Here is a 27,978-nt window from a genome sequence, read left to right as displayed (position 1 = left end):
CTGTGCAGGCCCCATGCTCCAGCAACAACTCTGTGGGCAAATAAAGAATTAAGAAAATGTTGGGGTCCAGTGGTGGTGCACTTGGCTGCGCACACATGTTACAATGTGCAAAGACCCGGTTTGAGCCCCCAGTTCTCACCTGCAGTGGGGTAGCTTTGCATGTGGTGAAGCAGGGCTGCAGATATTTCTCTGACTTTCTCACTTTCTATCTTCCCCTTCCATCTCAATTTCTTTCTTTCTGTCTTTTATTCTTACCAGAGCACTGCTCAGCTCTGGCTCATGGTGGTACGGGGGATTGAATCTGGGATCTGGGACTTTGGAGCTTCAGGCATGAGAGTCACTTTGCATAAACATTATTCTATCTACTTTCTGTATCCCTCTATTTTTGACTATCTTAGTCTACTAAATAAAGATATTAATAAAAAATAAAATGTCAATAAATTGTGTTTACATCCCAATACACTATATTTTATTTGAAATTTTAAGCATTAGATACTGTCTCAGCCTTGTTGATTGTGTTCTGATAGGAGAACAATAAATCAGGAGCATCTGAGGATGGACTCAATACTGTGCAAAAGCACAGAAAGTCCACCTTCCTCATGATACAGGTGGGTAGTTGAGTCCCTCATGCAGACACGGTAGGGCCCACACAGCCTGGAGCTCCAGCTCATGAGGAGGAAGGGGCTGACAGTGGGGAAAGATGCAGCCAGTAGAGCAGAGAGGTTCACCATCCACCATCTGGGATTTTTTGACAGAGTAACGCAGAGGTGACAAGTAGAGGAGAGGGTGTCGCAATTGACAAAGGTGCTGGCCAGCACCAGGATGCTCTGGGTGGCTCTGGTCTCAGGGGCAGCTCTGGGGGTGACACGAGCTCTGTGAAGGTGCTGGACCCGCTGCTTGTGCCTGTGGAGCATGGAGACCATGGAGCCACTGGCCCAGAGCATGAGGCCCAGAGACAGCGCATCAGGGACTGAGAACAGTGCACTGTAGAGTGAAGCTACGATTCCACCTTTAAATGTGGCAGAACAATATCCAAAATCCAGTTTATGTGTCATGTTTTTGCTTCTCAGTGTACTAGTCATACTTGCTAAAATAACGTAGTTGACTGACAGGTGCAGTATCCAGATGAGGACTGTGTAGTGCTCAGTGTTCTGGGCAGCCCTGTCTTTGTGCTGGGCCCACCTGGAGGTCCAGGGACTGATGGTGATCATCTGACACACACTCAGGAGGCAGGTGGTGCCCATGGAAACCCCCCTGCCCACCCTGTGAAGGTAGAAGACAAGTTTGCAGGCCAGGTCACTGAGGAAGTCTGTCACCCCCAAAGCTGCCATGGTCTGTGTGACTCCCCTAGAGAGAATGACCACGGAGTTGGAGATGGTCAGGTGTCTGAGAATCACGTCTGTGGGCCTCAACCCGTGTCCTGTGAGGGGCAGGGAGACATAGTGGAAAAGCAGGAAGTAATTCCCCAGGGTTTCCACTGAAATCTGCAAAGCAAAGAGGAGTCCCATGCTGCATGCTGAGAGGCCATTCAGCTGGCTTCTGGGTGACAGCTGTCTGCCTTCCTGTCAGAGAAGCCTGCAGGGAACAGAAGGCAGGAGGCAGAGGGACAGTGTTCTCTGAAATTCAATATTCTTCAGTCAGTCCCAGCCCATCCTGTGGACAAATTGTCATTTGCACTGAGACAGTGGAATCTCCACCTCTGCTGGCATTTCACTAGCACTGAGTCTGTATTTCTCCTTGAGGCACTGGGCTCAGGGCAATGTCATTGTATTCATGACCATGCCACAGAGGCTCGTGTCTCCTATACAGGTGCTAACCAGCCCTGCCCCTTTCTGCTTGGGTTCCAAAATCAGACAAGATCAGAGATGTTCAGACTGGTGTCTCCACAGACACACGTTCCTCTCATCTCACTGTGCAGAGGGATGAAGATTAGACACGATGAGGAGACTCATGGGGTTCAGCAGCAGAGTGGGAGGGGGATGATGGTAAAACCAGGACTCTCCCCTTTCCACACTCCTCAGCAGGGACATCTGGGACTCACATGAGTCAGTTCTGTCTAGCGGTTTGTTTCTTTGAGCGGGTCATGTTATTCACACAACACGTGTTCTAATTTTTGTTATTCTCATTTTCTTTTCATGTGTGAGAATTCCGTCAGTAAACATCACAGTCATAGTTGAAAATCCTAGTTACCATTTCATTACAAGGACACGTTGCTGTAGACTGTGATTAGAGTCCTGCCCCTGCCCACACGGACCTGCACAACACACAGCTGACTGGCCATTCACTGTCACAGAGACCCTGGTTCACTGTCATGTCAGGGTCACAAGAACAATGTCACAGGTCATGGTGCTGAACAATCCCTCCTCACTGAGTCCCATTCTATGTGATCTAGAAGACATAAAACATTATGTAAACAAGTTAAGTTGTTATTATTGAGACAGATGAATTCTTATCTGACCCCACAGAACTCTCTTTTCATACCCTCATGAACTAAAGAGCAGTTGGGCAAGACTTGTGAAACCTTGTGTAGAGTGAGGTATTTTCCTTAAACTCTTCCAGAAAATGGAACAAGAGGGAATACTCTCAAACATCTCTTATGAGGCTAATATATCACTTTGGTGCCTAAAACAGAAAAGGATTCCTCCAAAAATAACAAACAAACAAAACTAGAGACCTACATCCCTGACAAAAATTGATTCTCTAAAAAAGTCTTGGCTACTGGAATCCCACCATATGTTAAGAGAATAATCCACTGTGATCAGGGGTGATTCTTTCCTGGGAAACAGGGATGGTTCAGCACTTGCAGGTCAATCAATGTAATCCTACATACCAAAAAAAAAAAATACTAAATACACATGAACTTATCAGCTGATGTATAAAAAACATTTGATAAAGTCCAGCACCCATTCATGATTTAAAAAAAAAAACCCTTAAGAATTCAGGGAAAGCTATCAGTTGTGGGATATGGAGATTGGGTGGTGGGAACTGTATGGAGTTGTACCCCTCCTACCCTATGGTTTTGTTAATTAATCCTTTCTTAAATAAAAAAGAAAAAAAAAGAATTCAGAGTGAGAAGTAAAGACATGAAGAGTTACTTGTTGAGTGATTTGTACAAAAATATTAGCAAAGTATTAAAATCAGCAGAAAGCACAACATGCCCCCAGCCACTGATGTCTGCAGCAGGTACAATTTTATCACTTACCTGCGATGTCTTAGCTCAAGGGAGAATCCGGGATAAGGAGCCGACAAAGGAGGCCTCCAGAAGTGACAGAGTCGGTCTGACTGAACTGCAGTGCAAGCAGGTGTTAGAGAAAAATTTTCAATTCCCAGACACTGTCCTTCCATCAGGGCAGTGGGTCCCAGGGTCCCACCCTCCTGCTCTTGGTAACTGGCCCCTGGGAATTCCAGGCACCACTCCAGAAAGTGGTATCGGTGTGTTCTGTTAGGAATACTGAGAAATCATTTAAAAAGTTAAGGTCCATCTGAAGAGACTCATTTCTTTGTTAGGGAAAGGAAGAGTGAGGGAGGAAAGAAGAGGAGAGAGGGACATGCAGTGTTGGGTAATAAACAGAGGATGTCACCCTCTATCTCTTTGTCACTGGGCCTAGAGCCCTGTCCCCACAGAACCCCTTAGCTGACAGTCACTCACGGGACTCCTGTTGCACCTCCTTCCTTACAGACTCTTCCCTGAGCTGGCACAGGAGGTCCCGGCTCTCTGCCCTGCAGGGACAGGGGACTCGGTGGGAAGGGGCCACGGCCTCTGACTGTGTGAGCAGATGCAGCCAGACCCTGAGTTATGGCCTTGTGCTCAGTGACCTCACCTCCCTGCTCAGCCCAAGTGAGCATGTCACTAGGAGTGTCAGTGACAGGGCAGCCTTGGGGACTGGGGAAGCTGATAGGAAGAGCCCAGGTGCTGGCTGTGAGGACAGTGACATACTTTGCACAATGACCCCCACAGAGACCACTGCTCAGGGGAGAGGGGCTCTGTCCTCCCAGGGTCCCTGGAGCAACAGGGGCTCCTCAGATGAGCAGGAAGGGCTGGGCTCTGACAGGAGCTGATGGCTCCTGGGTTCCTGGCTTCTCTGCTGTGCTGACTTGTTTTCTGCTGAAAACTCTGGTGATTTGCTGAACTTTATATTATACCAACTTGTATAACCAAGATCTGTATTCCCAGCTACCTTTTCTTCTAAGTCACAGCTGCAGCTAATGATACTTCTGCCTTTTCCCCCAGCCTGTGCTGAATAAGACTACCCCTGGAATTTACTTTTTATTTTGATCATTTTTTATATATAAAATGGAATATTGACAAGACTATGGGATAAGAGGGATACAACTCCACACAATTCCCACCATCATAGCTCCGTATCCTATCCCCTACCTTGATAGCTTTCCTATTCTCTATCCCTCTGGGGGTATGGACCCAGGGTCATTATGGAGTGCAGTAGGTGGAAGGTCTGCCTTCTGCAATTGCTTCTCCACTGAACATGGGCGTTGACAGGAGGGTCTATAATCCCAGCATGCCTCTATCTTTCTCTAGTGGGGCATAGAGGACACATTGAGCTCGAGGACACATTGGTGGGGTTGTCTGTCCAGGGAAAACTAGTTGGCATCATGCTAGCATCTGGAACCTGGTGGCTCAAAAGAGAGTTAACATATAGAACCAAACAAGTTGTTGAATAATCATGAACCAGAGGCTGGAATAGTGCAGAAGAAGAGTAGGGGGCCCTCCAGTGTGTAGCCGGCTAGTAGGCATATTTTAGTTATATTCCAAAGGTCCTGTGGCTGATTTCAAACCCATTTTCTAAGCTCTGCCAAGGTTCTTATGAAGCATCACACCACAACTCATCTGTGTGGCCCAGAGTGTTTCCACAGACTCAGGTGCCCAGTACAGACAGTTACTTTCATTTTCCCACCAGGGTGATTGCTGGGGCTCAACGTCCCAGAGAACTGCTGTAGCTCACAATGGAGGGATTGGGGACCCAGAACTCTGGTGGTGGGATTGCTGTGGAGTTGTACTTCTGTTGTCTTGTAATTTGGTAAATTAGTAATTATTCACTAATAAAAATAAAATGTAAAGTTTAAAGGATGTGCAAAAAAGTAAAACAAACAAAAAAGAAAAGATAATATCATATCCTACTCCTTGTGAAATTACAGTTACAAATTCCCATGAGCTCGGAACTGTGCTGCACAGGTCTCTCCCTCTGTCCCTCTCAAACTAGCTCTCTCTCTGTCTTTCACCCTCTCTCAAATGAAATAAAAAGGAAAAATTGGCCACTGGTGATGACTGAGTCATGCAGGCTCAGTGCCCTAGTACTGCTGTGGTAAAAAGAAAGTAGCCAGAAGGATGAAGAGAGGAAGGGTAACACTGACTGAGGTCCACCTGACTGGCCCTGTCAGAAGCTAAAGATTGAAGGGGACAGAAGTAGAATAGGGAAGTGACTAGATGACACAGCACCAAAGCTTCCCTCAGTGCAGTGAGGATGGGTTGAAACCTGACTCAAAAACAGTTCAAATGGTTGGGGTTTACAGTAAGAAATACTTATACACTTTTCCCATATTTGGGAGCTACTCTCTCCCCTGATCCAGCTTTCTTGTCCTTTGTCCAGACATGACATCATCTCCCAGACAATAACTTTGGCCCACCTGCACATCAGATGTCAGGCTCAGGTAAAAACTAGTAAAGTCATGGGCCCCTTTGAATAAGCCTTAATTAGACCACTAGCTATTTCCAAAATGTAGATCCCAAATCTCCCTCTGCAATATTCCAGTCTTTAGGTTCATGATTAGTCAATAATTTGTATGGTTTTATATGTTATTGCTTTTTTTAAATATATTTTTTCTTTTTAAATTTTTAATATTTATTTTAATATTTTATTTATTTATTTTCCCTTTTTGTTGCCCTTGTTTTTTATTGTTGTTGTTATTATTATTGATGTTGTCATTGTTAGATAGGACAGAGAGAAATAGAGAGTGGAGGGGAAGACAGAGTGGGAGAGAGAAAGATATACTCCTTCAGGCCTGCTTCACTGCTTGTGAAGTGCCTCACCTGCAGGTGGGGAGCTTGAGACTTGAACTAGGATCCTTATGCTGGTCCTTGTACTTTTCGCCACGTGCACTTTACCTGCTGTGCTACTGCACAACTCCCAGTTTAACTCTTTTTTACGGCCACCAGGTTTCAGATGCAATTACAGAAGCCAGACCTTCCACCTTCTGCATCCCACAATGACCTTGGGTCCAAACTCCCAGAGGGAAAAAGAATAGGAAAGCTACCAGGGGAGGGGAGAAAGGGGATACAGAGTTCTGGTAGTGGGAATTGTACTCGTCTTATCAGTGTCTCTATTTCATAAATAAAAAATTTTTTAAAAAAGGAAGGAAGGATAAATGTGGGATGATCACACTCACAGGCAGTGCCTGGCTAGCGTGGAGGTGCCTCTTCCCGGGAGTGTGCTGTGAGGGCCACTGTTACTTCACATTGTCCTTGAAGTTCCTCCATACTGCAGCCCAACCTGTTACAGCTGCAGAGCAGCTGCCCCTTATCCTTGAGAAACCATTCTCAATGTTTTACTGATAAGCCATAGTTCTGTAAACGAAGGTCATGACAGCCCCGAAACCCAAAATCTGCTTAACAGACAAGACTGCTGGACTGCAGTCAAGGACAGTGTCAGAGACTCCTTGACAAGCAAGTCTCAACCACAGATTACCCCCCAAACCCCCCTCCTGATGTGCATAAAAACAGTCTGTCTGCCTCTCTTCGGGGCTCACATGCCACTATTGGGAGGTGCATGGAGCCCAGGCTTAAGCTTGCTTCAGTCAAGGCTCTTTGCTTTCACATGTGATTCTGGCTTCCACTCTGTGGGATGGGATCTGAAATCTTGGCATAACAGTGCTCTCTGGGGTGGAGAGAACTTGACCAGAGCCAGCCTGGGCTGCTACTCACGCAGTGACTCCAGGGAGATGACTCAGGAACCAAACAAGTGGACACATGGCAATGCAAAATCTTTATTGACCAGAGAGCTGAGTCTTTTAAAGAACAGACCTGGAAGTGGCAAGTCAGAAAAGTAAAAGGGCAGAGAAAGGCAAAGGGGGCAGGGCATGTAGAAACTTCCTTAGCAACTGCTGCAAGGGTTTTCACTGGTAGGATTAATATTAGCCTGCATGCAGGGATGGTCTTGAGGGTAGAAAGAAGATAGATCAAAGGAATGGAATGGATGGGGATCTGTGATGCAAAACAATGGTTATGTAGATAGGCCATAGTATCAGGAATGCAGGCTTCTCACAATTTCCCCACAGGCAGAAGTTGAAAAACAAGATGAGAGAAGACACTAAGCAGAACCTGCACTGGAGATGGTGTTTTGGATCAAAGTAAAAGACTCTGGGGTGTGGGGGGGAGAATACAGGTGCAGGAAAAGGCTGGCAGAAGACCTCGTGGGCATTGTTTTCTTATGTGGAGAACTGAGAAATCTTATGCTGTACAAACTATTGTATTTACTGTCGAATATAAAACATTATTCCTCCAATAAAGGGGGGAAATTAAAAAAATAAATAAATAAACCCGATCCCTTCCCATTTTGGGAACTTGCTGGCCCATAACAGTGGTCCTATTTCACAGGAGATCTTTCTGAAGATGTGTCTCTTTTATGTGCATCCTTACATGTACAGTAACAAACGTCACATGCAGTTAGGAAAATTGAATGTTTCTCTGTCCTGAGGGCTCAATATTGCAAGTCAGGTAATGTTGCTTGAGACATAGATACAATTATTATGTCCTCAATATGAGGGAATGCACTTCATAAAGCTCCTTCATGCTGAAGATCAAGAATGCCCCCGGACACTCAGTTTACCGACATGGCTAAGAGTCAATCCCAAAAGGAGTAAGAAAAATGCCAACCACACTTCCCTGGGGAGACGACCCCATCAATCTTTCCTGGAGCTCTGCTTCCCCAGATCCCCACCACACTATAGAAAGAGAGAGATAGGTTGGGAGTATGGATCAACCTGACAATGCCCATGTTCAGCAGGGAAGCAATTATAGAAGCCAGACCTTCACCTTCTGCAACCCACAATGACCTTAGGTCCATACTCCCAGAGGAATAAAGAATAGGAAATCTATCAGGGGAGGCGATGGGTTATCGAGATCTGGTGGTGGTTATTGTGTGCAGTTGTACCCCTCTTATACTATAGTTTTGTCAGTGCTTCCTTTTAATAAATAAAAATAAAGAAAAAAAAGGAATCATCTACAGACCTGAAAACACAGCTCATGTAGCCAAACAACTCACAGTTTTTAAAGTGAACCTGCATTTAATTGGAAAGCTGCCTTGCAGTGTCTGTTGTAGTCTGGGTCAAACTTCTTTTGTTTAATATTTATTTATTCTCTTTTGTTGCTCTTGCTTTTTTTATTGTTGTAGTTATTATTGTTGACAGATAGGGCAGAGAGGGTCGAGAGAGGAGGAGAAGACAGAGAGGGGGAGAGAAAGACTGACACATGCAGACCTGCTTCACCACCTGTGAAGTGACTCCCCTGCTGCCCCAGGACACCTCCTTGCTCTGAGGGCTCAGTCTCTCTACAGCACCTTGGGCAACCACTGCACAGGCTCCCCTCCATTCCACAGTGTCCATGAGAGAGGACATGCCAAGATTCAGTTTGTTACATTGCAGCCCACACAGATCATCACGCCCAGAATATTTTATGACCACCTGTCTTCTTAAACCAGAGGTAGGCCCTTTCCAAAATCGAGCTTGGTAAACTTCAGCTATGTGATGACACAAGAATGAACTGTCCCCCTTGCTGTCACTCTTACTCTTCAATGCTTTCTAGTGGGAGCAAAGCTGCTTCTTCACTGCTTGACTGAGTTGCAATCAGTGCTCATCTTGTGAGTTCTGAGGAAGAGGAGAAAGAAGCATTGTTGCAGCAAAGCACATCAGTGATGCTTTCCTAACTATACTGGGGGTTAGTGTTCTTCACACAGACATGGCAGGGCCCATACAGCCTGGAGCGCCAGCTCATGAGGAGGAAGGGGCTGACAGTGGGGAAAGATGCAGCCAGTAGAGCAGAGAAGTTCAACAACAGCCAGCTTGGTTGCTTTGACAGAGCAATGCAGAGGTGACAGGTGGTAGAGAGGACGTAGCAGGTGACAAAGGTGCTGACCAGCACCAAGATGCTCTGGGTGGCCCTGGTCTCAGGGGCAGTTCTGTGGGGGACACGAGCTCTGTGAAGGTGTTGGACCTGCTGCTTGTGCCTCTGGAGCATGCAGATCATGGAGCCACTGGCCCAGGTCATGAGGCCCAGAGACAGCGCGTCAGAGACTGAGAACAGTGCTGCAATGAGTGGGATTGACAATCCATCTTGAAATGTCACAGAGCAATAATCAAGAAATTTTCTATTTGTGATATTTTTATTGTTAGAACTGCTCATTTTTATGTTAGTCACAAGATTGATCGACATGCTGAGTATCCATATCAGGACTGTGTAGCGCTCAGTGTTGTGGGCAGCCCTATCTTTGTGATGGGCCCACCTGGAGGTCCAGGGGCTGATGGTGACCATCTGACACACACTCAGGAGGCAGGTGGTGCCCATGGAAACCCCCCTGCCAACCCTGTGAAGGTAGAAGACAAGTTTGCAGCCCAAATCACTGAGGAAGTCAGTCACCCCCAAAGCTGTCATGGTCTGTGTGACTCCTTTGGAGAGAATGACCACGGAGTTGGCGATGGTCAGGTGTCTGAGAATCACATCTGTGGGCCTCTCCCTGAGCTCAGAGAAGTGGAGGGAGAGGTAGTGGAAAAGCAGACAGCAGTTCCCCAGAGACCCCACTAAGGTCTGGAATGCAAAGACGAGTCCCACTGCCACATGCCCAGAGGACATTCTGGTTTCCAGATGACGGCCGTTCCCCTTCATGCTCAGAGCAGCAGGGAGACAGGCTGTGCAGGCAGCATAGGAGCTGGAAGCCACTAATATGCTGCTGGGACTTCAAGCTCCAGGCTTTTAGAGATATAAAGCAAGGGACAGAGACATACATGGAAGAGGGAAAGATATCACAGCACTGATGTTTCCTGCAGTGAAGCAGGGGCCAGACTCAAAGTTAGATCACAACATGGCAAAGCAGGTGTATAGTCTAAATGAACTATTTTGCTGGTTCCTGTTAAAGTTTTAACCAGTGATGTTGGTGACCTCTCAATAACACTTTGTATAAACCCCTCACTACACAGAGCACTGTGTAGTATAAAGAACTCAGAACTGAGACATGGGCTCTCCTGTCATTTCTCTGTGCAGAGGGCCAGAGATGAGACATGGATGAGGAAGCCTCTGTCAGAAACACATGACTCAGAAGCAGAGTGGTGCAGCTTGTGGCAAAGGCAGGACGTTCAGCCCCTCTCCACACTCCTCAGTCAGGATAGCTGGGGCACCAGGAGTGCTAGGCTGTGATCTCACTGTCTCTTATACATTCTGTGTGACTTGACAGGACTTCCTGACAGTTTTGACAGCTTCCAGATTCAGTTCTTATAGTAACTTATGTTTTTCATCAGTCAATTCTAAATCGAACTGACAATTTTTGGTGAGCCCAGCTGAGCTACTGCTGTCAACTACAAAGGCAGGTTCCTCTGACCATGGTCAGCTAAATGTCCACGTGCTGACCACATGTTTGAAAAGCCCCACTGGATCTTCCACCAGAATCCCAGGGGCCACGTCACAGGGCACAGGAGCTGAGAGGAATGTCCAGTTCTGATGCAGCCTAGTGACACACTGACTATGTAACAACACACACAAGTCTTAGATCAAGTGCAGCAGGGAAGGTTTCAGATTACCACGCTCTTTGGAGTGTATTGATTCCTCCCTAGTTTAAGAGAGGCAGAATGAAGGTAAACACAGCAACTTTCACCGGTGGTAAAGGGACATGCAGAGAAAGGCAAGGTAAAATGGAGATTGATATAAACAACAACAAAATGCCATCAGGTATATTGCTTGAAATTGCTTTCTGAAATATAAATGCAAAATGTCCTACCTTGTAGTTGCATAAAGCAAACAGTCTTATCTTCCTCCTCAGACATGAATGTTCCCACTATAGACTGAACTAGCAGCTGCTGAAAGGCTGGGTCCTTCTGCTCTTTACAGGGGGACTAACAGGAATCTCCTCTCAAACTGAAAAGGGACATTCAGTTTCTGTAAGAATTACTGAAGTTAGACTTCCAAACAGTAAATATTAAATATCTGAAAGTCAAACATCATTTGTTTTTTCAAATGTGTTTACATACTTATGAGAGTATTAGACAGGGAAGAGAACTGGTGATCACTGGGCACATATGATGCCAGGGTCCAGCTGAGGGCCTCATGCTGGAGAGTCCAAGGTTTATCCCCTGTGTCACCTTGCCAGCCATTCACGTGTTATTTGTGTTTGAAATAATGGCAGCAGTTCCTGCCAGCATGGTCTGCAGCTGGGACAAGGTGTGTAGTCTGCAGCCCCATTTCTCCTCCCAGCCCAGCTCCAGTCTTAGGAACCTCCCACCCTGGGTCTCTGGAACTGGAGCCCCAGCCCCACAGAACCTCTTAGCTGACAGTCACTCACCAGACTCCTGCTGCACCTCCTTCCTTACAGACTCTGCCCTGAGCTGGCACAGGAGGTCCCAGCTCTCTGCAGCTGCAGGGACAGGGGACTCAGTGTTAAGGGGCCATGGCCTCTGCCTGTGTGAGCAGATGCAGCCAGACCTGAGATATGGCCTTGTGGTCAGTGACCTTACCTCCCTGCTGAGTCCCAGTGAGGATGTCACCAGGAGTGGCAGTGACAGGGCAGCCTTGGGGATTGGGGACGCTGATGCAAAGAGCCCAGGTGCTGGCTGTGAGGACAGTGACACACTTTGCACAATGGCCCCCACAGAGACCACTGCTCAGGGGAGAGAGACTCTGTCCTCCCAGGGTCCCTGGAGCAGCAGGGGCTCCTCAGAGGAGCAGGAAGGCCTGGGCTCTGACAGGAGCTGATGGCTCCTGGGCTCCTGGCTTCTCTGCTGTGCTGACTTGTTTTCTGCTGAGAACCTTAGTGATCTGTGTCCCATTGAGTGAGTCCAACTCTTAGGTGATGAGCAGGTATTTGGAACCTGACAGGCTAGATAAGGTGTTTGTTTTCTGTGCTACAAGTCATGGGATGAATAGTCATCACTGAAGATCTTTACAACCATTTGGTTCTTTGCACAGCTCAGAGCCCATGAACCTGCAGGGGAAATGAAATAAGTAGGTAGGGGCCATCATTATCATCATCATCATCATCATCATCATCATCATCATCATCAGGCTTCACTGGCAGTTTCTCCCTTTTAACAAAATAAGAAAGAAAAAGAAAATGACAGAGACTGGAAGTAGTGATTGGCTGTTCAACACCCATGGCCAGCTGAGAGGCAATTACAGAAGGCAGACCTCCCACCTTCTGCGTCTCATAAAGATCTTTGGTCCATACTCCCAGAGGGGTAAAGAGTAGGGACACTTCCAGGGAGGGGACAGGATACAGAAGGGGCTAGGAGACAGAACTCTGGTGGTGGGAACTACATCCCACTTTTAAAATGTATTTTTTTATTGTTGAATAGAGACACAGAGAGATTGAGAGTGCGGGGGTGTAGAGAGGGAAAGAGAAAGAGAGATACCCATAGTCCTACTTCACTACTCATGAAGCTTCCCACCAACCCCACAGTTGGGGACCAGGGCCTTGGACCTGTGTCCTTGTGCACTGTAATGTGTGTACTTAACCAGGTGTGCCACCACCTGGCCCTAGAGTTATACCTCTCTAATCTCACAATACTCTGGATCATTAGTAAATCACTAGTATAATAATATTTTAAAAAGTGAAAAAAAAAGCTAAGGGCATGAATCAAATAGAACTTCCAGTTGCTACATCCAGTGGAGAAGCAATTCCAGATGGCAGAACTCCCACCTTCTGCACCACCAAAAATAATTTTGGTCCGTACCCCAGAGTCATAAAGAACAGACAAATTTCCAATGGAGAGGATGGGACACAGAACTCTCAGGGTGGACAGGTTGGGAGTATGGAACGACCTGCTAATGCCCATGTTCAGGGGGACAGAAACTACAGAAGCCAGACCATCCACCTTCTGCACCCCATAATGACCCTGGGTCCATGCTTCAGGAAAGTTAAACATTAGGAAAGCTATCAGGGGAGGGGATGGGATATGGAGTTCTGGTGGTGGGAACTGTGTGGAGTTGAACACCTCTTCAAAAATATAAAAATAAAGAAAGGAACTCTTATGGTGCAAAATGTATGGAATTATACCACAGTAATCTTACAATCTTGCAAATTAATAGTAAATCACTAATAAAAAATTCAAAATTACTAACTACCTTCATATAAACTATTCTTCATATAAACTCTTCCATCCTTTATGAATATGATTAGTCAACAATTTGTCCGGAGATATGTGTTAACTGTTTTTACAGCCACCAGGTTCCAGATGCTACCATGATGCCAACTACCTCTCAGAGCAGATGACCCAACCAATGTGTCCTGGATCCCTGCTTTCCCAGAGCCCCACCACACTAGGGAAAGAGAGAGGCAGGCTGGTAATATGGATCCACCTGTCATCGCCCATGTTCAGCGGGGAAGAAATTACAGAAGCCAGACCTTCTACCGTCTGCATCCCACAATGACCCTCTGTCCCATAATCCTAGAGGGATAAAAAATAGGAAAGCTATCAGGGTATGGGATGGGATGGGATACAGAGTTTCAGTGGTAGGAATTGCGTGGAGTCGTGCCCCACTTATCCTATGGTTTTTGTCAGTGTTTCCTTTTTATAAATAAAAATTTAAAAATTACAACTACCAACTACAACTGAAAAAATTATGGGTATCAACCCTTTCTTGACTGTTTTATAGCTTTTACCAAATGATTCCATCTACTTCTCTAATTTTTTTAATTGCCTCCAGCGTTATTGCTGGGGCTCTGTGCCAGCATTGTGAATCCACAACTCCTGGAAAACACTTTGCCATGTTTTTTCTTTCTATTTGACAGGAAAGAGAGATACAGAGAATGAAGAGGAGATAGAGAGGGAGACAAAGAGACATCTGCAGACCTGCTTCACCTGTTAGTGAAGCTTTCCTCCTGCAGATGGGGAGTGGGATCTCAAACCCAGATCCTTGTGCATATGTCTCCTCAGGTGAGTGTGTCATCACCCAGCCCACTACAGTCTGATTCTCTGTGATTGAGGGATAGTATTTTTGATCCATCTGTTTTGTTTATTCATTTATTGATTTACTACTGGGAGAATTAATGGTTTACAGTTGATAGTGAAATACAGTAGTCGGTACATTTGTAACATTTCTGTTTTCCATGTAACAATTCAACCCCCACTAGGTCCTCCTCCACCATCTTGTTCCAGGACATGAACCCTCCCCACCACCCCTGAGTCTTTTACTCTGGAGCAGTACTCCAACTCCAGTCCATGTTCTGCTAAGTGTTTTCCCTTCTGTTCTTCTTATTTTTCACTTCTGTCTATAAGTGGGATCATCGCATATTCATCCTTCTTTTTCTCTTTTGTACAACCACTAGGCATCTCTCCAACTCCCATAACTTCTTTTACCTTGTCTTGTTCTGTTGTTGGGAGTTTAGGTTGGGTCTTCATTTTGTCTACGTGAATAGCTGAACCATGGGCATAGGAAGCAAATACAATAAAAAAATTTTGTATTATCTTTTTTTATTGGATAGAGGCAGCCAGAAATCATAAAAGAATGGGGTGATAGAGAGGAAGAGAGACAGAGAGACACCTGCAGCCCTGCTTCACCACTTGCAAAGCTTTCCCCCTGAAGGTATGAACCAGAGACTCGAACATAGGTCCTTGAGCACTGTAACATGTGTGCTCAACCAGGTGCGCCACTACCCACCCCCCACAAATACATTTTGCACTAGTGCTTTTTAATATTTGGACATAAGCAGTAGTGGCACTTTTAGTTCATAAGGTTTCTCTTGTCTGTTTGTGTGAGGACTCACCAGCCTGCTTTCCACAGGGGCCGCACCAGTAAACAATTGGGTGATCATGTTTTTTTTTTTTCATTTTATCAGAGTATTGATTAACTCTGCCTTACAATGGTGCGGGGATTGAACCCGAGACCATTGATCATAAAAGGCTTTTTGAATAGACATTATCCTATCTCTCCAGCCCTCAACTGGATGTTTCTATTTAATGGAGATTATAAACAAAAACAACAAATGAAAAACAACAACAACAACAAAATAAAAACAGGACAGTTTGTTTCTATTTATGTGGATGCTGGATATTGAACCTGGACTCTTGAGACTCAGGCATCCAAAATCTTTTGCATAACCACATGCTACCTCCCCAGCCCTCTGTTGTATAGTTTTAAAGTCACTTTATTTATCTGATGATTGTAGAAGACAGTTGCGACCTCAGGGTAACTTCCATATCTCCCTAAAATACGTGCCACCACAATTTACCCCTCTGACACCCCTTCCTGATCCCTGGGTCCACCCCCTTCTGGCTCCCTCCCCTTCACAGTTAGGAACCCTGGTCCCATCTTGACACGAAAAGAAATTAGACACAGGGATGCAGAGTGAAAGTGTCCATGGCACTGAAGCTCCTTCAGTGCATGCGGGCTGGTCTCATCCGAATTGCACACATGCAAAGCAGTACACCATCCAAGGAACCATTATGCTGTCTCGATTTCATATAAATTTTTATTATTATTGTCACTAGGATTGTGACTGGGTATCAGTACCGGACATGGGATGCATTGGATCGACCTTCTAGTGGTGCATCCCATGAGTACCCATTCATTGGGGAAACTGACGATCCTTCCTAGCCGACTGAATCCACATGGATCCCAGTCACTTTCAAAGCCAGCAACAAGCAGCTCCTGACAGCTTTCAACCTGACCTGTTGACTGGCTATGGAAGAAGGGCAAACGCTAGAAGAAGAAGTACCGGACATTTTTTTCCTTTCTTTAATTTTTTTTCTATTTTTTTATTTATTTAAGAAAGCAGACATTAACAAAACCATAGGATAGGAGGGGTACAATTTCACAAAATTCCCTCTAACTGGTCTCCATATCCTCTCCCCTACCCTGATAGCTTTCCAATTCTCTATCCCTCTGGGAGTATGGACCCAAGGACATTGTGGGTTGTAGAAGGTGGAAGGTCTGTCTTCTGTAATTGCTTCCATGCTGAACATGGGCATTGTCTGGTCAATCTGTACTCCCAGCCTGCCTCTCTCTTTCCCTAGTAGGGTAGGTCTCTGGGGAAGCGGTGCCCCAGGACACATTTGTGGGGTCATCAGTCCAAGGAAGTCTGGTCGGCATCATGCTGGCATCTGGAAACCTGGTGGCTGAAAAGAGAGTTAACATACAAAGCCAAACAAATTGTTGAACAATCATGGACCTAAAGCCTGGAATAGTGCAGATAAAGTGTTGTGGGGGTACTCTCTGCAGACTTTTGTGTACTTCTGCTTTCAGGTGTATATTTTATCTTGGTTTATGGACACGTGTGAACATATACTCTATTTCAGGGGACCTGGTCTATATCTAAGTTTGGGGACTTTATTGGGAAGTGGACCACCTGGAATGGAATTAGAGAATACTATGAAAGGAAAGGTCTCACCCGAGTGATGAAGCTGAAGGGTTGTCATTCCACACCTGAAGTCTCTGGACACAGTCTGAACTGAAGCAGGAAATGTGAGGTTCCTGTTGTCTTAGGGATCAAGAAGACAGTGGATAGTTATTGTTATCATCACATTATTTGTTAATTGGGTTAACTTTGAAAAGTCCCTTTTTAGAGTTTGCTATATAATACTCAGTGTCTTGTGGTGCCACCAGTTGCTTCTGTTCTCCCTGGTCTAGGCTTTTTTTTTTAATTAATTTTTTTATTTAAGAAAGGATGAATTAACAAAACCATAGGATAGAAGGTATACAGCTGCACACAATTCCCACCACCCAATCTCCATATCCCATCCCCTCACCTGATAGCTTTCCCATTCTCTAGCCCTCTGGGAGCATGGACCCAGGGTCGTTGTGGGTTGCAGAAGGTGGAAGGTCTGGCTTCTGTAATTACTTCCCCGCTGAACATGGGCATTGATTGGTCAGTCCATACTCCCAGTCTGCCTCTCTCTTTCCCTAGTAGGGTGGGTCTTTGGGGAAGCAGAGCTCCAGGGCACATTGGTGGGGTCTTCAGTCCAGGGAAGCCTGGCCGGCATCCTGATGGCATCTGGAACCTGGTAGTTGAAAAGAGAGTTAACATACAAAGCCAAACAAATTGTTAAGCAATCATGGACCCAAAGCTTGGAATAGTGGAGAGGAAGTGTTAGGGGCGTACTCACTGCAAACTCTAGTGTACTTCTGCTTTCAGGTATATATTTTGCAGTAGTTTATGGATAAGTGTGAACAAATGCTCTCTCTCAGAACTTAGTGTATATCTAGGTTTTGGGACTTTGTTAGAAAGTGAACCACCTGGGATGGAATTAGATAATACTATGAAAGGAAAGGTCTCACCTGAGTAATGAAGCTGAAGGGTTGTCATTCCACACGTGAAGTCTCTGGACACAGTCTGAGCTGAATCATGTTGAGGTGGTGATCGTTGCATTGATCAGGTTGCAACCGACAGATGCAATATTTTTTGATATGGATCGGAAGAGGCATGTGGGAAAGTGGGCCCTATCCTAAGGTTCCAGGACTGGGGAAAATATAGGCTCTCTAGTGGAGATATGAGGTTCCTTGTGTCTTTGGGTTCAAAAAGACAATGGATAGTTAATGTTATCATCACATTATTTGATAATTGGGTTAACTTTGAAAATTCCTTTTGTTAGAGTTTGCTGTATAGTACCCAGTATCTTGTATGTAGCTGTGCCATTGGTTGCTTCTTATCTACTTGGTCTAGGCTTTGAGAGAGTCCACATATCAAATTAAAAATTTTCTGCACATCCAAAGAAACTATTAAACAAAGAGACCCTCACAGAATGGGAGAAGATCTTCACATGCCATACATCAGACAAGAAACTAATCACCAAAATATATAAAGAGCTCAGCAAACTTAGCAACAAAAAAGCAAATGACCCCATTCAAAAATGGGCAGAGGATATGAACAAACCATTCACCTCAGAGGAGGTCCAAAAGGCCAACAAATATATTAAAAACTGCTCTAGGTCACTGATTGTCAGAGAAATGCAAATTAAGACAACAGTAAGATACCACCTCACTCCTGTAAGAATGGCATACATCAAAAAGGACAGCAGCAACAAGTGCTGGAGAGGCTGTGGGGACAGAGGAACCCTTTTGCATTGCTGGTGGGAATGAAAATTGGTCCAGCCTCTGTGGAGAGCAGTCTGGAAAACTCTCAGAAGGCTAGACATGGACCTTCCATATGACCCAATAATTCCTCTCCTGGGGTTATACCCCAAGGACTCCATAACACCCAACCAAAAAGAGGTGTGTACTCCTATGTTCACAGCAGCACAATTCATAATAGCTAAAACCTGGAAGCAACCCAGGTGCCCAACAACAGATGAATGGCTGAGACAGCTGTGGTCTATACACACAATGGAATACTATGCAGCTATCAAGAACAATGAACCTACCTTCTCTGACCCATCTTGGACAGAGCTAGAAGGAATTATGATAAGTGAGCTAACTCATAAAGATAAAGAAGAGTATGGGATGATCCCACTCAAAAACAGAAATTGAGAAAGAAGATCTGAAAGGGAAACTAAAAGCAGAATTTGACTAAATATGGAGTAGGGCACCAAAGTAAAACCCCGTGGTGAGGGGTAGACATGCATCTTCCTTGGCCGGTGGGGGTTGGGGGTGGATGGGTGGGATGGGACACAATCTTTTGGTGGTGGGAATGGTGTTTATGTACACTCCTAGTAAAGTGTAGTCATATAAATGACTAGTTAATTAATATGAGAGGGGCAAATTAATTGTATGTCTCGAAGTTTTTAAAACACAGACTGAGTCTTTTTAATATATAGGCTGTGTATTTGATATGGTCTAGGCTTTTTAGAGAGTCAACAATTCATAGACACAGCCTATGTATTTAAAAGACTCAGTATGTGTTTTAAAAAGTTCTAGACATATGATCAACTTCTCCTCTCTCATATTAATTGAATAGTGGTTTATATGACTACACTTTAATAGGAGTGTACATAAACACCATTCCAATTACCAAAAGACTGTCTTTCTTAATAGGACAGAGAAATTGGGAGGCAAAGAGAAAATCCAGAGGGAAGAGAGAAGGATAGACACCTGTAGACCTGCTCACCACTCATGAAGATTCCCGCCTGCGGTAGGGTTTAGGGGTTCGAACATGGGTCCTTGCACATTGGTTGCATAACCATTTTGCTATCTTCCCCACCCAGTAACCATTGTTGTGGTTAGTAACCATTGTTGTGGTTATTATTATTATTGTTGTTATTATTATATGTGGTTATATTATTATATGTGGTTATTATTATTGTTGTTGATGATGTCATCATCATTGCCAGACAGGAAAGAGAGTAATGAAGAGAGGAGGGGAAGACAGAGAGGGGGAGAGAAAGACAGACACCTGCAGACCTGCTTCACCACCTTCAAAGTGACCCCCCTGCAGGTGGGGAGCCGGGGGCTTGAACCAGGATCCTTAAGCCTGTCCTTGGGCTTAGCGCCATGTGTTCTTAACCTGCTGAGTTATCGTCCGACCCCCTTTGGATTGTAGTTTTATGTGGAAAACTGAGAAATATTATGCATGTACAAACTATTGTACTTACTGTCGAATATAAAACATTAATCCTCCAATAAAGGGGGAAAATTTAAAAAAGGAGAACAGAACACACTAGATCCCTTACCAATTTTGGGAACTTGCTGTCCCATAACAGTGGTCCTATTTCACAGGAGATCTTTCTGAAGATGTGTCTCTTTTATTTGCATCCTTACATATGCAGTAACAAACGTCACATGCAATTAGGAGAACTGAGAATTTCTCTATTCTGAGGTCTCAGTATTGCAAGTCAGGTAATGTTGCTTGAGACGGAGCTACAACTAGTATGTCCTCAATGTGAGGGAATGTGTCTTTTTTCTTATGGGGAGGCCTCTTCTCAGGCACAGACTCCTGGCGTGCCCGCCCTGTTGCACACCAGATGTGGGGGTCAAGAAGAATGTCACCCGCGGTAGCAGGGGCTGAGTCTTACGGGACTCACTCTGTGTCCGTTGCTAGTGACGCCACAAGGGATGACCCGGAGACCAAGCTGGTAGCAATGATCCACTTATTGATCAGTAGCAAGGTTTTTAAGGGGTTGCAGAAGGAGGTAGCTTGTTTATACCATATATGGTTAAAGCAGAAAAGGGACAGAGAGAGGTAAGGGGTTCTGAAAACTATCAGGTGAGTGATCTAAGGAATGAGGAAACTAGGCAATGATGTGCATGGGTGTAGGGGTCTTTGTGTGTCAGGAGGGTGAGGTTCGGTTCTAGTCCTATTCAGAAAGGCAAGAAGAAAGAAGTGAGAAAAGGGGCCTCTGATAGCATCTGTGTGAGCAGGGAGCTGTTTTGGGAATGAGGAAGGAGGGTTATCCATGGCTAGCAGACAGAGAGGTGTCCTGAGGGCGGAGAGAAGATGGGTCAGGTATGACAGGTTCTGGTAGCTTTTGAATAAGCAGACCATTTGGTTTAAGACAAGGAAGTAAGCTCCTGTATTGGGAGTGCAGAGTCCCTGTGAGGCGGAGAGTCTGACAGGTGAAGCTGAACCTGAAGGCCGTTCTCGCCCATGCTCAGTCTCTGGTAGAGAGAGGCTGACAGGAAGACCGCCTTCCTCAGGAACCACACTCAACCATATCCTCACAGTTTCCCTACAGGAATGCACTTCATCAAAGCTCCCTCATGCTGAAGATCAAGAATGTCCTCCAGACACTCAGTTTACTGACATGGCTAAGGGTCAATCGCAAAAGGAGTGAATGAAAATGCCGACCAGACTCCCCTGGACAGACAACGCCGCCAATGTGTCCTGGAGCTCTGCTTCCTCACAGCCCTGCCCTACTCGGAAAGACAGAGGCAGGCTGGGAGTATGGATGGACCTGTCAACAACCATGTTCAGTGGGGAAGCAATTACAGACCCAGACCTTCCACTTCTGCATCCCACAATGACCTTAGGTCCATACTCCCAGAGAGTTCAAGAATAGGAAAGCTATGTGGAGGGTAGATAGCATAGTGATTATGCAAACAGACTCTCATGCGTGAGGCTCCAATGTCCCAGGTTCAATACCCCGCACCACCATAAGCCAGAGCTGACCAGTGCTCTGGTAAAAAAATAAAATAATAAAATAAAATAGGGAGTTGGACAGTGGTGCAGTGGGTTAAGCACATGTGGTGTAAAGTGCAGGGACCAGCATAAGGATCCCTGTTCGAGCCCCTGGCTCCCCACCTGCAGGGGAGTCGCTTCACAGGCGGTGAAGCAGGTCTGCAGGTATCTTATCTTTCTCTCCCCCTCTCTGTCTTCCCCTCCTCTCTCCATTTCTCTCTGTCCTATCCAACAATGAACAACATCAACAATGGCAATAATAATAACCAGAACAAGGCTACAACAACAAGGGCAACAAAAAGGGGGAAAAATGGCCTCCAGGAGAGGTGCATTCATGGTGCAGGCATCAAGCCCAGCAATAATCCTGGAGGAAAAAATCAAGTCAAATCAAAATAAATACTCTTTTTTGAGTAGGAAAGCTATCAGGGGAGGGGATGGGATACAGAGAGGTGGTGTTGGGAATTGTGTAGAGTTGTACCACTCTTATGCCATGGTTTTGTCAACGCTTCCTTTTTATAAATAAAAATAATAAAAAAAGAAATTGTCTACGTCCCTGAAAACACAGCTCATTTGAGCCAAGCACCTGTTCGTTTTCACTGTGAACCTGATCCATTTAATCAGAAAGCCTGCCTTGCTATTTCCGCTGCAGTGTGGCTAAAACTTCTTTTTTTAAAATATGTATTTATGTATTCTCTTTTGTTGCTCTTGTTTTTTTATTGTTGTAGTTATTATTGTCAGATAGGACAGAGAGAAATGGAGAGAGGAATAGAAAAGAGAGGGGGAGTGAAAGACACTGGCAGACCTGCTTCACCACCTTTGAGGCAACTCCCCTGCAGGAGGGGAACCAGGGGCTCGAACAGGGATCCTTATGCTGGTCCTTGTGCTTTGTGCCCTTAATGTGCGCTTAACCCACTGCGCTACAACCTGACTCCCCCGGGTCTAACTTCTGTGGTCATCTCCACATGACTGTCAGATAACACTCTAGTCCCTCCACACTGCACACTTAGCTGCACACATTCTGCATTTTGACCACAGCATCTCTGCTGCCCCGCAGTGAGGCTGCCCTCTAGCTGCCCAGGACACCTCCTAGCTCTGAGGGCTCAATCTCTCTTCAGCGCCGTGGGCAACCATCTCACAGGCTCCCCTCCGTTCCACAGTGTCCATGAGAGAGGACATGCCAGAGATGCAGTTTGTCACATTGCAGCCCACACAGAATATCATGCCCAGAATTTAAAAAAAAAAAATTATTTATTTATTTATTCCCTTTTGTTGCCCTTGTTGTTTTTATTGTTGTAGTTGTTGTTGATCTCGTTGTTGTTGGATAGGACAGAGAGAAATGGAGAGAGGAGGGGAATACAAAGAAGGGGAGAGAAAGATAGACACCTGCAGTCCTGTTTTACCGCTTGTGAAGCGATTCCCCTGCAGGCGGGGAGCCGGGGGCTCAAACCAGGATCCTTACACTGGTCCTTGTCCATAGCGCCACCTGCGCTTAACCGGCTGTGCTACCGCCCGACTCCCCTTGCCCAGAATATTTTATGACGACCTGTCTTATTAAACCAGAAGTAGGCCCTTTCCACTGTCAAGCTTGTTAAAATTCATTTATGTGATGACACAAGAATGAACTGTCCCTCCCTTCCTGTTGCTTTTACTCTTGAATGTTTTCTAATGGGAGCAAAGCTGCTTCTTCACTGCTCGACTGTGTCGTGGTCAGTGCCCATCTTGAGGGCTCTGAGGAAGAGGAGGAAGAAGCAGGGTTGAACCAAAGCACATCAGTGATTCTTTCCTGACTATACTGGGGGGTTAGTGTTTGTCACACAGACACGGCAGGGCCCACACAGCCTGGAGCACCAGCTCATGAGGAGGAAGGGGCTGACATTGGGGAAAGATGCAGTAAGTAGAGCAGAGAAGTTCAACAACAGCCAGGTGTCTGAGAATCACGTCTGTGGGTCTCACCCTGTGTCCTGTGAGGGACAGGGTAACATAGTGGAAAAGCAGGAAATAATTCCCCAAGGTCCCCACTGAGGTCTGCAAAGCAAAGAGGTGTCCCAATGCTACATGCTGAGAGGCTATTCTGCTGGCTTCCTGGGTGACAACTGTGTGTCTTCCTGTCAGAGAAACCACCAGTGGGACAGGAGACAGGGCACAGGGTGTACCGACATCACGTGAGTCAAAAGCTGATTATTTCCTTTTCCTGACACATCCTGTCACAAAGTGTTGTCTCTTTTGATCCAGTTATTTTCATTTGTGTTGCTGCTCTTGTTGGTACTGGGCCTTGACTGCTGCAGGCTTTGTCATATAGAGTGAGAGAGACAGAGACAGAGAGATGGAGGTAGAGAGAGAAAACACCAGAGCACTGAAGCTCCCAGCAGTGAATTGGGGACCCGGTTCTAACCTGGAGCGCAGAGAAAAGCAGGTGCTTCATCCAGGTGACAGAGTTCACAGGCACCTGTCTATTGCCTTCTTCAACTCTAAGACAGCAGGATCCCTCCCCATTCTGCATAAAACACACATTTCTGCCAGTCCTGGAACCTCTGAGTTGTGGCTTGTTTTCCTACAGGCTTCTCTCAACTCATACCAATTGATATGCATCTGCTGACCCCAGCCTGATCAATGCAACCAGTACCACCTCGACCTCTTTCACTTCAGACTAGGCCCACAGATGCCAGGCCTGTGATGTCAACCCTTCAGCTCCAGGACTCTGACACCAAGTTCAGATGCTACCTGGACACCAACCTGACTTCCCTGGACAGATGACTTCACCAGTGTGTCCTGCAACACCACCTCCCTAGAGCCCTGCCCCACTAGGGAGAGAGAGAAACAGGCTAGGGTGTATAGATTGACCTACGAATGTCCATGTCCAGTGGAGGAGCAATTACAGAAGCTACACCCTCCACCTTCTGCACCCCATAATGATGCTGGGTCTGTGCTCCCAGAGGGATAAAGAATAGGAAATCTTCCAGTGGAGGGGGTGGGATATGGAACCCAGGTGGTGGGAATTGTATCCCTCTTATCCTATGGTGTTGTTAATATTTTTTTACAGATAAATTAAAGATAAAATATTTTTAAAAATTGAAGCCCCTGGCTAGTTCATGGTGGCAAAGCTAAAATAAGATGGGCACTGGAACAATGTCTCCCTTGATGTGCACTGCTTTACCTACAGCAGGGCCAGGTCCAGACTGTGCCCACTGTACTGGAGGATGGCTTAGTGATGTGGGTTCATTCTCTGTGTCTCTCAGTGTCTCTGTCTGTCTGTCTGTCTACCTTCATTTATCTATCTACCCTCTCATCTATCTATCATCCGTATCTAAGAGCATCATTCCAGAGTGGAAAAGACCTAGAGAAGGAGAGAGAGGAGGGGGAGATAGAGAGGGAAGAGAGAGAGAGAGACAACACCTGCAGACCTGCTTCCCCACTCTTACAGCCTCCCCCCTGCAGGAGAGGAGCCGGGGCTGGAACCCAGGCCCCTGCACGTGGCAGTCTGAACTCAACCAGGTTCACCCCTGTGTTCATACTTGTTTCTTGTCTCTCATCTCATTGTCATTATTCTGTTTACAGTGGATTTTGTTTTTATCATGGGATCAATACTTTCAGGTAGACTTTGCCAACCTTTGTATGTTGATTAATCCAATGTCAAACACTGTCACCATTTTAGTGACTTAGCCCTTGAACATCCCTTTGGTTCCATGTCTGACTGACTTTCCCTGATCTGTACCAACCACCAGTCAGCAACCCAGGTCCAGATAACAGGAGGGAGTTTCAATTTGCCATATTGAAATGCACATGACAACACACACACACACACACACACACACACACACACACACACTGCCTACTCTCCAGACTGACTTAGGAAAAAATATTCTGTTAACACACAGACTCAGAAACGCTCCACTATCAGGGTTAAGAAGGGGCTGTACACACAAGGGATGCATGTTTCAGCCCTGGTACAATGGGTAAGGAGCTTTGGCAATGGGGGAGGCTTTATTGTTGTGTCTTCTCTCTCTCTCTCTGTGTCTCTTAAAAGCACAGTTTGGGGCTAATATAGGCAAGTGTGCTTCCCAGTTTCATGAAGAAACTACCTAAAAAAATCATGAAGTCAACTGACACCCTTCTTGTGAAAATATGCAAATGCTCTCTTGTGACAACTGAGACTGTGTCAACTGGTATTTCCTTCAAGTGCCACTGGTGTTGGGAAACAAAAAAGAAGGAGGAGAGGAGGAGGAGGAGGAAGAGGAGAATTAGAAGGAGAAGAATGGGTTGTACAGTGGTGCACCCAGTAGAGATCACACATCACCACTCACAAGGACCTGAGTTCAAGTCTCCTCACAGCAAGTTCTGTGGGGGAACTTCACAAGAGATGACGCATGGCTGCAGGTGTCTTTCCGTCTCTTTCTCCATGTCTGTCTCCCCATTCTCTCTCAGTTTATATATTTCTATCAAATTGAAAAGAATAAGTTAAAAGGGTAATAATAAGCACTGGGAACCGGATTCATTAGCAGGCTCCATGCCACAGCAACAACTCTGCGGGCAAATAAAGATTTAAGAAAGTGTTGGGGTCCAGTGGTGGTGCACCTGGCTGAGCACACCTGTTACAATGTGCAAAGACCTGAGTTGGAGGCCCCAGTCCCCACCTGCAGTGGGGCAGCTTTACAAGTGGTGAAGCAGGGCTGCAGTCGTATCTCTGAATGGCTCCCTTTCTGTCTCCCCCTTCCCTCTCAATTTCTTTCTTTCTTTCTTTCTTTCTTACCACAGCACTACTCAGCTCTGGCTCATGGTGGTGCAGTGGATAGAATCTGGGAATTTGCAACCTCAGGTATGAGAGACAATTTGCATGAACATTATGCTATCTACACTCTGCACCCCTCTCAATTTTTGACTGTCTTTGTCCATTAAATAAAGATAAAAATGCCAATAAATTGTATTTACATTCCCAATCACTACATTTTACTTGGATTTTAAGCATTAGATACCATCTCAGCCTTGTTGATTGTGTTCTGATAGGGGAATAATAAAGCAGGGGCATCTGAGGACAGACTCAATACTGTGCAAAAGCACAGAAAGTACACCTTCCTCATGATAGTGGTGGTTAGTCGAGTCCCTCATGCAGAAACGGCAGGGCCCACACAGCCTGGAGCTATGGCTCATGAGGAGGAAGGGGCTGACAGTGGGGAAAGATGCAGCCAGTAGAACAGAGAGGTTCACCATCCACCAGGTGTGATTCTTTGACAAAGCAATGCAGAGGTGACAGGTGGAGGAGAGGGTGTAGCAGGTGACAAAGATGCTGACCAGCACCAGGATGCTCTGGGTGGCCCTGGTCTCAGGGGCAGCTCTGGGGGTGACACGAGCTCTGTGAAGGTGCTGGACCTGCTGCTTGTGCCTGTGGAGCATGGACACCATGGAGCCACTGGCCCAGAGCATGAGGCCCAGAGTCAGCGCATCAGGGACTGAGAACAGTGCACTGTAGAGTGAAGCTACGATTCCACCTTTAAATGTGGCAGAACAATATCCAAAATCCTGTTTCTGGGTCATGTTTTTGCTTCTCAGTGTACTAGTCATACTTGCTAAAATAATGTAGTTGACTGACAGGTGCAGTATCCAAATCAGAACTATGTAGCGCTCAATGTTCCTGGCAGCCCTGTCTTTGTGCTGGGCCCACCTGGAGGTCCAGGGGCTGATGGTGATCATCTGACACACACTCAGGAGGCAGGTGGTGCCCATGGAAACCCCCCTGCCCACCCTGTGAAGATAGAAGACAAGTTTGCAGCCCAAATCACTGAGGAAGTCTCTCACCCCCAAAGCTGCCATGGTCTGTGTGACTCCCCTAGAGAGAATGACCACGGAGTTGGCGATGGTCAGGTGTCTGAGAATCATGTCTGTGGGCCTCATCCTGTCTCCTGTGAGGGACAGGGAGACATAGTGGAAAAGCAGCAAGTAATTCCCCAGGGTCCCCACTGAGGTCTGCAAAGCAAAAACGAGTCCCAGTGCCATGTGCTGAGACACCATTCAACTGGCTTCCAGGAGACAGCGGTCTGCCTTCCTGTCAGAGAAGCCTGCAGGGAACAGAAGGCTGGAGGCAGAGGGACAGTGTTCTCTGAAATTCAATATTCTTCAGTCAGTCCAGCCCATCCTGTGGACAATCTGTCATTTGCACTGAGACAGTGGAATCTCCACCTCTGCTGGCATTTCACTAGCATTGAGTCTGTATTTCTACTTGAGGCACTGAGCTCAGGGCAATGTCATTGTGTTCATGACCATGCCACAGAGGCTCGTGTCTCCTATCCAGGTGCTAACCAGCCCTGCCCCTCCCTGCTTGGTTTCCAAGATCAGACAAGATCAGAGATGTTCAGACTGGTGTCTCCACAGACGCACGTTCCTCTCATCTCACTGTGCAGAGGGACGAAGATTAGACATAGATAAGGAGACTCACGGGGTTCAGCAGCAGAGTGGGAGGGGAATGATGGTAAAACCAGGGCTCTCCACTTGCCACACTCCTCAGCGGGGACATCTGGGACTCAGATGAGTCAGTTCTGTGGAGACGTTTCTTGCTTTGAACAGCTCATGTCATTCACACAACACGTGTTCTTGTTTTTGTTATTCTCATTTTCTTTTCATGTGTGAGAATTCTGTCAGTAAACATCACAGTCATAGTTGAAAATCCTAGTTACCATTTCATTACAAGGACATGTTTCTGTAGACTGTGATTAGAGTCCTGCCCCTG

General features: G+C 46.0%; 2 protein-coding genes across 2 annotated transcripts; both read right to left on the bottom strand.

Moving 5' to 3' along the window:
* Positions 1-539: 539 nt before the first annotated feature.
* On the bottom strand, positions 540-1,508 carry LOC132532718 (vomeronasal type-1 receptor 4-like). The gene has a single exon (XM_060171105.1). It carries the CDS (start codon positions 1,506-1,508, stop codon positions 540-542), a length of 969 nt encoding a protein of 322 aa, XP_060027088.1.
* A 20-nt stretch (positions 1,509-1,528) lies between these two features.
* On the bottom strand, positions 1,529-27,248 carry LOC132532715 (vomeronasal type-1 receptor 4-like). The gene is made up of 4 exons (XM_060171096.1): positions 26,327-27,248; positions 11,731-11,826; positions 11,559-11,630; positions 1,529-1,575 (listed from the first exon to the last, which is right to left on the bottom strand). Exons 1-4 carry the CDS (start codon positions 27,246-27,248, stop codon positions 1,529-1,531), a joined length of 1,137 nt encoding a protein of 378 aa, XP_060027079.1.
* Positions 27,249-27,978: the final 730 nt, after the last annotated feature.

Source organism: Erinaceus europaeus, chromosome 2 (assembly GCF_950295315.1).
Source record: "Erinaceus europaeus chromosome 2, mEriEur2.1, whole genome shotgun sequence".
Lineage (NCBI taxonomy): Eukaryota > Metazoa > Chordata > Mammalia > Eulipotyphla > Erinaceidae > Erinaceus > Erinaceus europaeus.
The sequence above is the reverse complement of the archived record's forward strand: the minus strand, read 5'-3'. Positions and strand labels throughout refer to the sequence as shown.

Excerpts from the sequence above, each read along its gene's own strand:
- LOC132532718 (XM_060171105.1), bottom strand. The coding sequence starts at position 1,508 with ATGGGACTCCTCTTTGCTTTGCAGATTTCAGTGGAAACCCTGGGGAAT.
- LOC132532715 (XM_060171096.1), bottom strand. The coding sequence starts at position 27,248 with ATGGCACTGGGACTCGTTTTTGCTTTGCAGACCTCAGTGGGGACCCTG. Across the intron at positions 11,631-11,730 it reads CACTGGGACTCAGCAGGGAG|CTGCAGAGAGCTGGGACCTC; the intron begins GTAAGGTCACTG and ends CTGTCCCTGCAG. Across the intron at positions 1,576-11,558 it reads GGAGGTGCAGCAGGAGTCTG|GCTTCTCTGACAGGAAGGCA; the intron begins GTGAGTGACTGT and ends TGTTCCCTGCAG.